Raw genomic sequence first — 14,615 nt, forward strand, 5'->3', positions numbered from 1 at the left:
CTTTGCGACTCATTTTCTACAGTGCAAAAATTTCAGAGAAACTGGAGATGTCTCTGTGTGTAAGGGACAAGGATGAAGACCTTAATTGGACGCCCATGGTTTTCTGGCCATAAGACTGTACTGCTCACCCATCTGCACGATTGTGTAACTGACATTACTAAATGGGCTCTGAGATACTCACTGTTAACACAGTTTGCCATGCCATCCACAGATGCCAAGTAAAGTGCCATCATGCAAAATGGAAGCCATATTTGAACATGGTCCAGAAGCGCGGTTGTGTCCTGTGGACCAATACTCATCTGAAATGGACTGTTTCAAAGTGGAAAAGCGTTCTTTGATCAGATTAGTCCAAATTTGACTTGTTGGTAAACACGAGCGCAACAACCTCCAGGCTAAAGAGGAGGGAGATCTTCAAGTGTGTTATCAGCATTCAGTCAAAGCTAGCATCTCTGATTATATGGAGTTGCGTAAGTACAGTTTGGGGAGCATGCATGTTTTTGGAAGGAACTTTGAATCCTGAAAAGTAGATAAATATCTTAGAGCAATATGTCCTTCCCTCCAGGTGATGTCTATTTCACGGAAGGCCTTGAGCAATTCAGCAGGACAGTGCAAAACCACATACTGCAGCTATTACGACAGCACAGCTTCTTCGAAGAACAGTCTGGACGCTGAACTGGACTGCCTGCTGTCCAGATCTTTTACCTATAGAGAACTTTGGCGCATCATCAAATGAAACACATCAAAGACAAGCGCAAACTCTTCAGCTGTTGGGAACCAATATCAGGCAGAATGAGATCCTTGAGGCCCAGACGTGTTCAAATTCCTCTGAAAAGAATAGGAGATGCTACACCATGGTAAACAAGCTCTTTAAGTTAAAGATGGCTTATAGAGTTACCCATGGTTCAATTCTTGGGCCATTTTTATTCAAAATGTACATGCACTCACAAGCTTAGATTATGCAAAGCAAGAAAATATACTACCACAGTTACGTGGACAGCACAGTAATGTAACTACATGTGCATATCCCCAGGGGATAATAATACTCTATAAACACTAATTGAGTGCCTTTAATAAAGGATAAAAACTGGATGTCCAACAAATTCTCTCTGTTGAAGACAAACTAAGGTAACTGTCTTTTGAGCCAAGAAAGAACAATAAAAATCTGTACTCATCTTTAGACTGTGTTGATAAAAACCACAAACCAAGCCCTACCTGAGCTTCAATAATTGTATGAAGTTAGCTTTGTATCACCTGAAGAATATTTGAAAGATTGAAGGACTAATGTGTCAGAGTTATTTAGCAAAGCTTATCTATGCATCTATCTTCAGTAGACTTGATTAATACAACAGAGTATTTACTGGTATGCCAAGAAGATTGATCAAACAGCTGCAGCTGAACCAGAAACCTACTGCTTGAGTCCACACTGAGACCTGAAAAGTGGATCATGTCCCCTCCAGTTCTGAGGTCTTTACAATGGCTTTCTGTTTAAAAAGCTTGAGATGGTTTAGGATTACAACACAGATTTTTAGTAAGTTATGGACCTCCCAGAGATCTCAGGAATAGGTTTACTTTTTGTCTTTAGAGTTTAAACTAAATAGAGAAGCTGCTTTCAGTTTTACACATCACATGTATACTTGTCACTTTTTTGATAAATTTTGCTTGATACTTATTTTCTATGTAAAACACTTTAAATTGCCAGATTGTTAAATTGTGCAGTATAAGTAAATTAGCATCACCCTGCATTGCAAAGGATCCGGAGATCATCGGTTAAACTCACAAGCAGACTTTTGCGAAGCAGCTCTTTGGCCTCAGTGCTCGTCACTGCAGCAGAATACTGAGCACCGTTTTTAACAGAGCAGTGTGTCCACGCTCTTCCTTGGTATCTCCTGCTGGAAAAAATATGATCTGGTTTTGTGATCAAAGTGAAACAGCGCTGAGGTGTAATCGAATATTGATTTTCAGTGCAGATTTGAGGAACTTTAGTCTTCTCTTGCCACTTTCTAGACTATAAAATCACTCAACACAGCATGTTTTCCTCTTAATACTTGCATTACATTTAAATGTAAGATTTTTCTTTACACTGGGTTTTTTAATTTAAGAATCTAAGTGCCTTCGTTACTGCAACAATATATACAACCGCAGCAAAAATTTAAGGATGCTCATCTCTGTGCTAGCTTGTCTCCTCACTTCCCTTACTTGCATTAATTATTGCATTTACAGTAGCTCCTCCCAACAAGGATTTAAGAGTTATGGGAAGAAAGAGGCGAAGTCTAGTTTGGTTTAGTGGATGTGGGCTTTTCACTTTGACTCACCTCTGCTCATGTAGGGCTATATTCTCATCTCCTTTACATTTGTGCCTGATGGAAAGGACTAAGTGTCAAGGAGGAGAGTCGGGGATTCATAACTTGGGAAATCTGAGAGCAAAACATGGAAGTGTGGCATTTACGTTTCCATACCAGAGGCATTTTCATTGCCAGCAGATGGCCAGATGGAGTTGCCATGTTCAAAATCAAATGCTTTAAAGAGAACAGTTATTTATTGTCCCATCAATCACTGGAATAATTGCCCACTGAATGTATGTACACTGCATAGCAAAGTATCTTTCAAGTAATAACTTTTGGTATTTATAATGCAATGTTTCACTGTTTTTAGATTATCATTGTCAAGTGAATCACAGTTTTATCTTGTGTATTGTATGTTTTGTGTTTTAATCTGCCTTTTTGTTTGGACCCCAAGAAGACTAGCTAGTCCCATTTTGGAGACAGCTAATGTGGATCCTTTTAACAATAAACAATAAACAATCCCACTTGATAAAAGACCTCTGCATAAAATTTGACTATTTCGTCTTTCTTTGTCTGTTTTGATTTAAATGGTAAATGGTCTGAATTTACATAGTGCTATTACCCAAAGCGATTTACAGTATACATCACATTCACCCATTCACACACACACTCACACACTGATGTGCTGTGCAAGGCGCGCAACCAGGACCCATCAGGAATTTGGTGTCTTGCTCAGGGACACCTCGACATGAGCTCGACAGGGATCGAACCGGCAACCCTCAGGCTACAAGACGACCACTCAGCCCAAGAAAATCCTTGAGGACTTGAGAAAAGGTGAAAAGTCTAAATAAGTAGAATGAAAAGCCTCCCTAGTTATTTACTTGGGTTGAAGGGACATTATGTAGCCAATTCAGTCGTGTTACTCTAAATTCAATTGCGTCAACCTTGAGACAGAAAATATTTTTTTCTGAAACAAAGTTGATCCAACTATTTTATTTGTACATTTTTTCTATCTCATTATTCTAAGCTTTCAATAGATCAATTTTTATTTTATTCCAATTCAAGGTTGTGGAGGAGCTGGAGCCTATCCCAGCACTTACAAGGCGAGAAGCAGGGTCCAACCTGGACAGGTCACCAGTCCATCACAGGCTTTTAAAAGAATTGAAAGAAAGAAAGAAAGAAAGAAAGAAGAAGAAGAAGAAGAAGAAGAAGAAGAAGAAGAAGAAAAAAAACAACTCAGAGAAGATATGGTTAGTCGACAACATTTATTAGACATTACATCAGATTTCCACCAAATTTCTTCAAATCACTTGAAACCTGGAGTTTAACATTAATCTCAATTCACTTAGCATGCATGTCACCACAAGCAGAATTTTGTTAAAGATTTTAGAGTTATCACAACATAAGGAACAGCTCTGCAAAACCTTCCTTGGCACAAAAGGTGAGTGAAACTTTTCCTTGAATTAAAAAAAAGAAAAAAGAAAAACAACCATGACTTGAACCTAATTAATCTCCTCACATCTTCATTTGATGATGGCATCACAATAAGAGCACAGTCATGCATTTTACCGCCTCCTTAATACATCATGTTATGAATCATATGTTACACTAGCAATGATTTTTGCTGAAGCCAAGATTATTAAACAATAACATTAAGACTCATATGAGATATTAGTATAATTTACTAATATAAATTTCTGCTAGTTTGCTGAGTTAATGGTATAACTTGCTCTCATTTGCATATGATGACCAAGATTTTTACCATTTTTAAGGTGGAAAAGAGAACAACTTTGATGCGGCTCTTTGAAACCTACAGGGGGCGTCTATCGGTCAGCAGGTGATGACTCTCCTCGCTGGAGGGGAAGAGGGCCTCCCTCAGGCGAACCATGTGACCTGCAGCCCCAGCATGGATGCAGGCATCCTCCACAAGAGACCTTCGAATGGGGCGGTAGACCTTGTGACGCCTAGGAGGGATGAGAAAGGAAAGATGAATGATATAAAAATAGAAGAGAAGTTTGGGAAAGTTAGCTTGGAAATGATCAAATGACAAAATTGACATGCTTTTTATGCTCTGATTTTTTTCTACATGAAAGCAACATCAACAGTCTTTGAAGTGTATTGTTATTCTGTCACATGTGTAAAGTTTGTCATGAAGTTTTAGGACTGCATAAATTCTGATGTATATGAGGACCACTTACCTGTAGACCAAATAGGCAATGAATGAAAAGATAACCACCAGCACAGCACTAGACGTCAAAACCACTCCTGTAGTGCTGGGACTCTTTGGGACTAAAAATGACAAAGGACAGCAGTTAGAGGAACAACAGGACCAAAATACGTCACCAGTCTTCTGTCTTTCTGCAAAGCTGATGGTCAAGACTAAAAAGCTTCTGATGAGAGTTCATTTCAAGAACATGACTGTGTTAGAAATCTGGGAATTAGTAAGTTTGAGTTGCTTGCATTGTTATGCATTTGTTTTTGTTGCTCACCAGGTACATCCTGGGACTTGTTGATGGTGATGGTGGTGCTGGCGAGGGCCATACTGCTGGAGTTCTCCAGGGTAATATTCACACAGTAGGTGCCAGGCTCCAAAAACCTTCGCCTCAGATGGACCTCACACTCTGATGATGGCGGCACGTCATCACACATGATGTTGTGCACATGAGTGCAGCTGGGGTCTGACACAATCGTGCAGGCTGAAGTTGGGATACTGGGAATGAGGGATGGGAAAATAAAGGGTTAATTGTAATTATTTTGCCTTTGCTTACAACTTTTATTATTTATATTTATTTAAACTTTTTTTTTTTTATAATTTTCATACAATTGTCAAGTAAATATCTTTTTTAAGATGATATTTCATATCATTCATTTTTCACATTAGTTATGTACAGTTTAAGTGAAAACATCAGTCCAATGAGCTAAAAATTCAAGTCTTTTAACATATCCAACCTACTGACATGAAAAAAAAAAAAGTCATTTCAGCTGTATTTTTAGAGATAAATTTGTTTCGATTTGTAAAACTAATAACAGCAGCATTTTATGATTTGAATAAGACAACTAATGATTCGATGCACACCTGCCCAGACATTTCACCCAGAAGCTGACATCAGTGTTGGTCACCCTGGCAGCTGACACATCCACAATGCGACTACTTGGCCGCAGGCTGTTCAGTGGATGCTTTGGTTCTGTGGAGAAGAGACTTATATGGTTAGTTTTAGATCTACAATTATAATATACAAACATAAAAATGATTTATAAAGCAAACGATCAATCCTCCATTTGCCTCAGATTTATAGGAAGGAGTGGTTTAAGCAAATAAATTAGCTAAAATACATTATATTTATAATATAACTGTCACCCACATGGATGTTATTACTTTTAAAGGTTGCCATGGTTACATGTAAAACCAGACATTTATTTCCAATAATATTTTTGTATGTACATTCAATTAAGAGGGTTGGGCGCCATATAACATCTAACTATGTTATATACTTTGTTCTGGGAAGTTTTTTTTTCTTTATTTTTAATATGCATAAATGTGTTTATTATGTAAAGCACTTTGTGTTGCTCTTTGCATGATAACCTCTTCATGAATAAAATTATATTTAATAAAGATGTTTTTAACTGCTATGTATAAATATACAGTAGTTCATCAAGAATCTAGACGCAATTAATACAATTTAAATATGTTTAAAACTAATGTCACTCTACTTTGTGTCAGTGGAACTGATATTATTTGAAGCCAAACATCCATCAAATGTGACCTAATGTGTCTGTACTGCAGCTCCCCACCTACCAACAATAGTGATGTTGCCATTGAAAGTCCCGTAGGAGTATCGGAAACACCCGTTGTTCTTGATGCGCCTACTGAGGAGCAACGGCAGGCCGGTGGGGTTGGACTCAGTAGCAACAGTGGGAGGGAGGGGCTCTGTTGAGGGGAAACCAGTCGTCATGGAAGCGGCAGGGGAGGGTGGAATGGGTGGTGCTGAAATGGGACGCAAATTGCTCAGGGTTGTAATCTCCAGATGTAAAATTATTAATCTTTTATTCAGATATATGCAGCAAAACACACTAGGCTGTGGAGCCTCACCTGCTGTTGTCTCCATTTTGGTTGTAATAGCGTGAGTGACAGGTGGTGGTGTGGGAGCCTCTGGAAGAGAAGACACAAATGTGACCATCACAGGTGTGTAAGTTTTCATTTGCTATTTCATGATGATCTATGCAAGATTTGTTATTTTCCTTAGAAGTCTTTAGAGCCCTGCAGTCAGCAGATGAAACCTCTGCTTTTCCTCTTTCACATAGCTGATGACAGAAAAAAGTCAGGAAATGGCAGAGGAAATAGATGGAAAATGGAACAAAATAAAACAAAATAAAAAAATATATATTATTTATATATTTGTGTGACAAATAATTGTTGTCTTTAACCAATCTAAAAACTCCCCTTTTCTGCTCACGGGCCACAAAAAAATCACAAAATTAACCTTTTGATTAAGCAAACACAGATTAGATATAACTTGTTTGTAACATCAAAGCATATCATTTTATTATAGTCTAATCTAACTTCTGTTTGCAGTTTTAAATATGGCAGAAAGAACGACTGATATGGACTCATGCTAAACTCATTTTCTGTAACATTAAAGTAATTATTGAACAATTTTAAAGTTTCTACTTTGATACCTCTCATAGCACTTTTAGAAAAATATACTCCTGGGCTTTGTGACCAATAGAAAAACAGCTTGAAGCACAAAGAACCACATCAACAATCTACCAGCTGAAACCATTCACAAAGTACTGACAAAAACAGCTGTGCTTCTTACATCAGTCTACATGTACGTCTACGAATCAATAATCAATGATCCCACTAACTAAGAATACTAATCAAACATGAATATAGAAATCACTTGTCTGAGCTGGTTAATAGAGAAAGTGTTGAATTGTTGGCATTTGCTTCTATGACCCAAAATTCAGTCTGATGGGGAAAATACAGATATATAAAGGTGTGGTGAGTATATGACAAAGTCAGACTGGGCTACTATAGTAAAGTTCTAAAGTGCATCATCCAGTGAACGGATATAATATCAAACTTATGATTTATGCTCTTACAGGACACAGTGATGATGTCATGACTATTGCTCAGAGCTGGTATATGATGTCAAATTGGACCAATGTTTTAGGTTCTAAAAAGCATTATTTGGTTAAAATGTAGAAACAGTAAAAATGAACCACGGTGACTCAGTTTAAGTCTGAAAAGCACCTCAAGATTTATGTGCTAAAAGCAAACCATGTGCTATCAAAGTAAACGACCCAAAATGCTTTGAAGTGTGACACATTATCCCGAGCTCTCCCTTTTTGTTTATCTCAGTTCAGTACCTGTGTGAGGTGGTGATGTGGGACGTCTTGGAGTGGGTGTGGCAGAAGAGGGCGGACAGTCAACAGGAAATGCTGCCTCCACCACCAACTTCACACTCATGGTCCCCAGTGTGCTGTAGGTGTGTGTGGTCACCTCACGGTGTGTTACCAGCTGGTTGCCATCTCTGAAGTCCCAGATGTAGTCAATGGCTGCAGCGGTTTTCAGATAACCACTGGGGTCATGAAGCTGGACCTTGAATACCACATCCTCACCACGGAAGAAAACATTGGCAGACTGGTTGGCCGCAGACTTCTGGGAGATGTTGACCGCCAGTGGAATCTTATCTGAGTGAGTGAGTGAGTGTGTGGAGGGAGATGGAGGATAAATCATTAATTAACTAGGTTTCTACTCTTGATTGGCTAATGATTGAAGAAAGATGAAACTGAATAAATTAGGTAAATTATTCTCCACCTGTGACGAAGAAGACAGTGCTATCGGTGGTGAGGGGGCTATACTTTCTGCGCTCGCGCTTCCTGTAGACCATGACCTCCATGACCTCTGCTCCTAGAGGGATGCTGGTAGTGTTGATGGTCACGCTGGAAGAGGAGCCATCACATGTCTCATAGTACTGACCTGGAAAAAACAAGAGACAATGGGATGTTGTAGATTTTGTTTTTGTTTTTTTGTTTGTTCTCTTATTGCTTCTGTGCATATTTGTACACTTACCCATTGTGTGCCAAACATAGACATAACTCTTTCGTCTCCAGTCATTCCTCTGAGGGAAGGGCTTTCCATCGGGGAATACGTTGCATCTTGTCATATCTAAGCATTTTCCAAAGCCATAGTCGTCCAACCAGGATGTCCAGTTATACACATAACCTGAGCGAGCCTGTCCATTGGCTGTTCAAAAAATAAAAAATGTGTTACCTAAAACAATTATTTTTCATTTACAATGCTTAGATACATCTAACATAAATGAGACTTGTTGTTAGAAATCCTAACATAATCATTTCCTATAGTATTTACCCTCAACTACACAATATTTTAGTCTCTATCAAGCTCATAGATTTTGTTTGTTTTGGGGCCAAAATGCAGAGTTTTGGCTCTGAATTAAACACATTGATATTTCCCCAAAACAGGTGGAATGCATTTGCCAGGTGAAGTGTTAAAACTAATGTTGCTTTTTACATCATTGTTGTGTGAGAGGCACTTGTTTACCCAAAAACCAACCAGTGCAGCTTTAAGCAAGTGATTTATGGTGCTCTTTGAAATATGCTGCAGTAGTGTTCTTGTAAAAATTGTTTAAATTTTTTTTTTAGGTGTGATGTGACATTCGCAGCCTGGCCTAGCTTCCCGCAGCACCTGAGGCCTCCAGCTCCGTACCATCCTCACAGTGCTCATCCCAGATAAGATTCCCGTTGACATCCTCCTTCTGGCACGGAGGATACTCCAGCTTTGCAGTGAAGGAGATGCATGAACCGTTGAGAGCTGGACTGTCGCTGTTCAGACGGACTTTGGGTTTACCTGCAGAAAAGGGAGGACATTCCAGGTTGACAAACACACCTGCAGATACTTCAGAGTAAAAAAAAAAAAAACCTACTCACCTCTGTGATGCATAAGCTCGCCTGGCCTTGGGTTTAGTGGTGGGTATAGGTAATCATCCCATGGGTTTGTGTCAGGATCCCAGCCAGGAATTGGTGGAATTGGAAATGGAAACCTCCTTCCTACTGAGTGCTTGTGGGGGAACATATCACCATATGCTAAAGGGAGATCAAACACAGAGAAAGGGGCTCTAACACATTTAGACTGTATTTGAATAGTCTCTTTCCTGTATAAGAAAGTTAATCTTTTGATATTCCCTTTCTATGAAAAAACAAAAACTCCCAACATTTGCAGAAAAGAATTAGGAAAAATTTACATTTCAATCCACTGAGAGAAATTTATCTGAGTTTGAGAATGGGTATCAGCTTAAACAAAACCCTCCTCTTTCTTGAAATGTACCGAAGGTTGTGGCACACATGCCTGTTAAGCTGTGGACATTTAAAAGCCTCAAATTAATCAAACAGAGTGGGGACAAAAGACAGAAGTGAGAACTTAAAGTAATTGTTATCTTATTAATATCTTTATTTTAATTTTAAAAATGGTCTGTCTGAGCTTATGCACATGAATTATCTTATTGTAATCAGTCTGATCCTGTAAAAAATGTGACATTTGTAAAATGCAATGGTTGCTTCTTACGAATTTATTTCTACCCTCTAAATTCACCCTTGGTGACATATTTTAATTGTCAAATATGGACGACAGATGAAAACAAATTCCATCGATATAATTAGATTACTGGAAAGACAAAACATGGATCCTGAGTGGAAAATAATCTGAAGGTGTCACAAAGAGGAAACTTAAAATTAAGTAGAATCGTGCATATCCCCCCCTCCCGGTAAAACAAATAAAAAAAATAGGATATTTTTTATGTTTTGAATTAAGAAAGACTTCCTTGATTCCTTTTGAAACCTTTTGCGACATCCTCTGAATATTTTCATACATTAGAAAAGGGTTATCCCTATTTATAGAGTTTTAGAGATCTGTTTTAGAGTGAAGACCATCAGTTTCACTCAGACGCCTTAATTAGGCTCATGAGACTGAGAGCTGAGGACAGAAAACTGTGATAAATAGCAGCATAAAAGACCATTTAATTCCTCAACAGTAACATTCAGCAAAACACACAATTTATGAAATCTCCATCCTAATTTTCACTGCTCAAGTCCAAAAAAGCACCACTTACTTCTGCGTCCATCGCCTTGATAAATAAAGCAGCCGCATGCAAAGAGAAGAACACACCGCAAGACGTCCATGTCCACTGTCCAGCTGCCACTGTCTCAACAAAGAAAAGGGGACACTGTTTTACTTTTTTATAAACTCGCACAGAAAAAGTTTACGGGACTGACACCGCGTCTTGTGCCACCCTCTCCTCATCCAGCAGCTTCTTCCCTCTTTCTCGTCGTGATGTCCTCTAATTTAATCTGACCAGCTCACAGACATGTGATATATCCTAACGAGGCGCATCTCATCACTCATTAGACTCAGGGACGCAGGAAACTCATGTTAGAAGAGGACATGCACGCATGCTCATTTTCCTCTTTTTTTTTTTACATTTGTTTCTCAACCCAAAAATACATGATGAAATAATTCTAAATGCTGTCTTTAGGAAAGAACATCGTTGCTGCGATTGTGCGTTCAAACGAGGCAAATGTAACTTTTACTGATGTATAATTATTACTACTATTATTACTTTATTGTTAATATTTGGTCTGTGATTATATTTCCATGGTGTATTTCGAATTTGTCTAAGGAAACAGCTGTAAAATGTCCTCAATGATTTTCTTTACATATTATTTTTTGTATAAATCGACCAATCTCATAATATATAACTAAAACAAATAGTGTTGTATTAAATATTAAACAATATTATGAACTCAGATGTTTAGCCTCTTCCCGTATTCGGCTCGGAATAAAACACGTTTTACGGGTTACATCTTTTGATTATAATTTATGGCATGGCCGCTTGATAACCCACCCTTGACAGCTAACCATACATACTTCTAAAGTGGTGGTGCTGTCAACACTTTCTGCGTGAGCTCCGAGAGGACGTTCCCCACTCACTCCAATAGAAAAATTAAATTTATAAAAATGCAGAAGGAAGGCGTGTGATAGGCAGCTGTTTTCTGCACCGTCGACATGTGATTGTTTTTGTAGCGGGTCCTTGCTGTCACAAGGAGGTTTGGAAACAGTAACAAAGGGCTAAAAGTGCAGAACTGTCTGACCTCGGCCCTGTTACACATTGAGAAAACTCCAATCAAAAGAGAAATAAACAGAATAGCGTAAAATTGTTGCTGCTGGAACTAAATTGAATTTTAAACAATTATGTGTTGCTGCGTGGCCGACTTAATCCGCATAGAAACAAGGAATGAGACAAATTTCTCGTTCTGAAGCCGATATAACCAGCATTTCTATCATCACTTCTTAATGATATGGAAAAAAAAAATGTTATTAATGTATAATTAATTCAACTTCACAACTCGTTATAGTGAAATATAAACGATAACTTGATGGTTTGATTGATAGATGAGAATATGTGAAAAAGGTGTTTGGAAATTTTAAGAAAATTTAAATGTCTGCTGGGAAGTGATCAAACATAGGGCTTGTTGGCATTTCACTGATATTTGTGTTTTTATTGAAGAACACTTCAGAAAACAATGTTTTCTAATGAGGTCGGGCTTTTAGAATCATTTCAACAACCCTTCATGATAACGATCATGACAGAAAAGTTTAAAGTTGAGATTGTGTGTCTCTCTTTGTCCCCCACCTTAACCACTCATCCATTCTATATTCTCATATAACATGTGACTAAACTACATCCACCGAAAGGGGAAAAAAGAAAAAAAAAAGTGGGCCATGACTTTTTGTTTTTTGACTTCGTTTTTCGTCGACTGTTCAAAACATGAGGAAACGTCAGCGGACAGCAGTACTACATTTGTCCAGTAGAGGGCGGTACCACTCCGCAGCTGTTCACACAGCTTTACAGACTGACAAATAAAATCACAGCCTTATTTCATTTGCTTCATCGCACATCTGCCCACAATCAGTGGAGCACAGAAATGCGGAGTAAAGATGGTCGAAGAACTACAAGTTTACAATAGAACATGTGGGGTGTACTTGCACCTCATAATCTGGACACTTAAGATATTTTCTTCTTCTTCTTCTTCTTCTTCTTCTTCTTCTTCTTCTTCTTCTTCTTCTTCTTCTTCTTCTTCTTCTTCTTCTTCTTCTTCTTTTTCTTCTTCTTCTTCTTCTTCTTTGGATTAGATCATTTCGGTTTTAAATAAAGTCACTCACGTTTATCCTTTTATTGGTATGGCCAGTAATATATCTACAATATGTTTAATATATTAACAAGAAAGGAAAGAAAAATATATGAAAACTATTTTTTTTTCTCATTCACATTCAGACTGCTGAAGAGCAACATTAGACAAAATCATTTTAATGGAAAATAAACAAACAAACAAACAAATAAATAAACACACAAGCACAAAAACCACAACAAAAAGAAAGCCTGCACTGAATAAATAATATTTCACAAACAAAAACTAGAAGAAAAATTAAATATTGTGACCAAACAAAACAACAAAACTTCAGAAAGTAGGACCGACAACATTTCACCAAACGTTTCTGAAATGCTTTCTGAAATTATTATGTGTTTTAGTTGTAATATATATTTCATTTTTTTATGTGTTAGGATAATTAGTTGTATTTTCTTAAGTTTTCTTTCACTAATTCACTAATTTCTATTTTTCTTTTTGTCTTTTTTTTCATGTTGCCCCATGTAGCCTATTTTCTATTTTCTGAGATTTGGTTGAGTTTTTCCACGTTTGGTTTTCTGAACATTTTTCCCGCTAAAAGTTTTTTACATTTCTTGAAACATTTGGTTGTGGCTTTTAAAATGTTTTTATGTTAAATATTGTTTTCTGCTTTATTGTTTTTTTATTTATTGTGTTTTGTTCTGCAGTGTCAAATGATTCAGTTAATAATAATAATAATAATAATAATAATAATAATAATAATAATAATAACAATAATAATAATAATAATAATAATAATAATAATAGAAAACATCTCAAGGGGTCTTTGTAGACACATGATTTAAAATAACTTCTGATCTAAAATTGCTTCAGGTCTTCAAGAGTTAACTTTTAAATCATCCTCGTGTGTGAATTTCTGTGAGTTTATGTGTCTCGTTCTTCAGCATGAACACACACTGGGCTCCAGACGTCCTTGGTTGTAAAGTAGAGAAATATGAATGAGGACCAGACCAAATGCTTTAGGCAGCTGAGCCAGGAGTCAGATTTCTCCCTCTGTTGTGCTTGTCGTGCCTTTTCATTTACAGCCCTGGCTTTTTGTCAGGTGGTTGAATTCAGAAACATTCCCAAGAATGTGGCCTGAACCCCCGTGTGTGTATGTGTGTGTGTGTATGCGCGCGCGCGTGTGTGTGCATGAACTTTTCTTGTTTATTCGTGAGTCTGAAAATGTGCTGGCAGTGGAAACTTGACTTCACTGTATGTTTTGGCTGCAAAGTAGAACATATGGGAGTGTTCACTCTGCAGAACTGGAAATACATGAAGATCTTTTCTTTTCAATCTTGAGGCTTATAAACACATTCCCACAAGAACACTGGAGTCAGGAGATGGTCAAATCCGTCTCTCTCTCTCTCTCTCTCTCTCTCTCTCTAATCCTTTACATCTCCCTTTCATTTCTTCTCTCTGTGTAACTCTTTCATTTTACTCTTTGTTTCAGCTTCTTAGTGTCTCTCCAGGTGTTGTTTTCTTGTCTGTTTAATCATTATCATCAGAGGCTTTTCCCCCCTGTCATCCTTAGCAGGGAGGAGGCGAGCCTCTAGGTGCATAATGGCAGCAAGGGTAATCCCACCCACTCGTTTAAACACAGGGGTCGACAAAAAGTCAACAACTGTAGCACAACCTCAAGGGCAGTGAAGTGGTTTCCCACTGCAGCCAAACTGCTTTCAGAGCTCCAGGAGCTGTTCTGTCAACTTGCTTCAGACCACAAAACAAAATGTCTTCTTGTCCTATGGTACTGAAACAATGGGTACATTCAGACGTTCTGTTAGTCATTCATTCCTTGGGTAGCATATTAAGGAACTATATTTTGCCATTTCTGTTGAACTCTGACATTTGAGCATGTTGTCCTATTCTATGCTGTGAAAAACCTGTGGAAAGCACTTGCAGTGTGCTGGACGTTTAAAACAAACATATTATTCCAGCTTCCACACAGGCGCTGGTCTATTAAAGTTTTTTCTCCTTTCAGATGAAAACAGCAGACTGCCTCAGTTGCCTTCAATCTCCACGTGAATCTCCAGGCGAACGCACCGCTTCCCGGCACTGACAGACGGTCATGAGACCCTGAGTCTCGCA

The 14,615-nt window shown here is 38.0% G+C and overlaps 1 protein-coding gene across 3 annotated transcripts; it reads right to left on the reverse strand.

The window, feature by feature from the left end:
- Positions 1 to 3,533: 3,533 nt before the first annotated feature.
- Positions 3,534 to 12,366, reverse strand: gpnmb (glycoprotein (transmembrane) nmb). 3 transcript variants are annotated; one of them, XM_042011306.1, is made up of 13 exons: positions 12,352 to 12,366; positions 10,415 to 10,507; positions 9,237 to 9,392; positions 8,995 to 9,156; positions 8,359 to 8,532; positions 8,104 to 8,265; positions 7,653 to 7,976; positions 6,373 to 6,432; positions 6,079 to 6,267; positions 5,359 to 5,467; positions 4,772 to 4,992; positions 4,481 to 4,571; positions 3,534 to 4,246 (listed from the first exon to the last, which is right to left on the reverse strand). In XM_042011306.1, exons 2-13 carry the CDS (start codon positions 10,482 to 10,484, stop codon positions 4,093 to 4,095), a joined length of 1,872 nt encoding a protein of 623 aa, XP_041867240.1. In that variant the 5' UTR covers positions 10,485 to 10,507; positions 12,352 to 12,366; the 3' UTR covers positions 3,534 to 4,092. The 3 variants fall into 3 exon arrangements, with proteins under 3 accessions (XP_041867240.1, XP_041867239.1, XP_041867241.1); XM_042011305.1 differs by lacking the exon at positions 12,352 to 12,366 and having other exon boundaries at positions 10,415 to 10,656; XM_042011307.1 differs by lacking the exon at positions 12,352 to 12,366 and having other exon boundaries at positions 9,016 to 9,156; positions 10,415 to 10,655.
- Between the last annotated feature and the right edge of the window lie 2,249 nt (positions 12,367 to 14,615).

The sequence above is a fragment of the Melanotaenia boesemani genome, chromosome 17 (genome assembly GCF_017639745.1).
Source record: "Melanotaenia boesemani isolate fMelBoe1 chromosome 17, fMelBoe1.pri, whole genome shotgun sequence".
Classification (NCBI taxonomy): Eukaryota; Metazoa; Chordata; class Actinopteri; order Atheriniformes; family Melanotaeniidae; genus Melanotaenia; species Melanotaenia boesemani.

What these genes read in the sequence shown, in the direction of transcription:
- gpnmb (XM_042011306.1), bottom strand. Translation starts at nt 10,484, where the DNA reads ATGGACGTCTTGCGGTGTGTTCTTCTCTTTGCATGCGGCTGCTTTATT. An exon ending in CACTGTCTTCTTCGTCACAG is followed by an intron (nt 7,977 to 8,103) that starts GTGGAGAATAAT and finishes TCACTCACTCAG; the next exon opens with ATAAGATTCCACTGGCGGTC. An exon ending in ATTGCCTATTTGGTCTACAG is followed by an intron (nt 4,247 to 4,480) that starts GTAAGTGGTCCT and finishes CATCCCTCCTAG; the next exon opens with GCGTCACAAGGTCTACCGCC.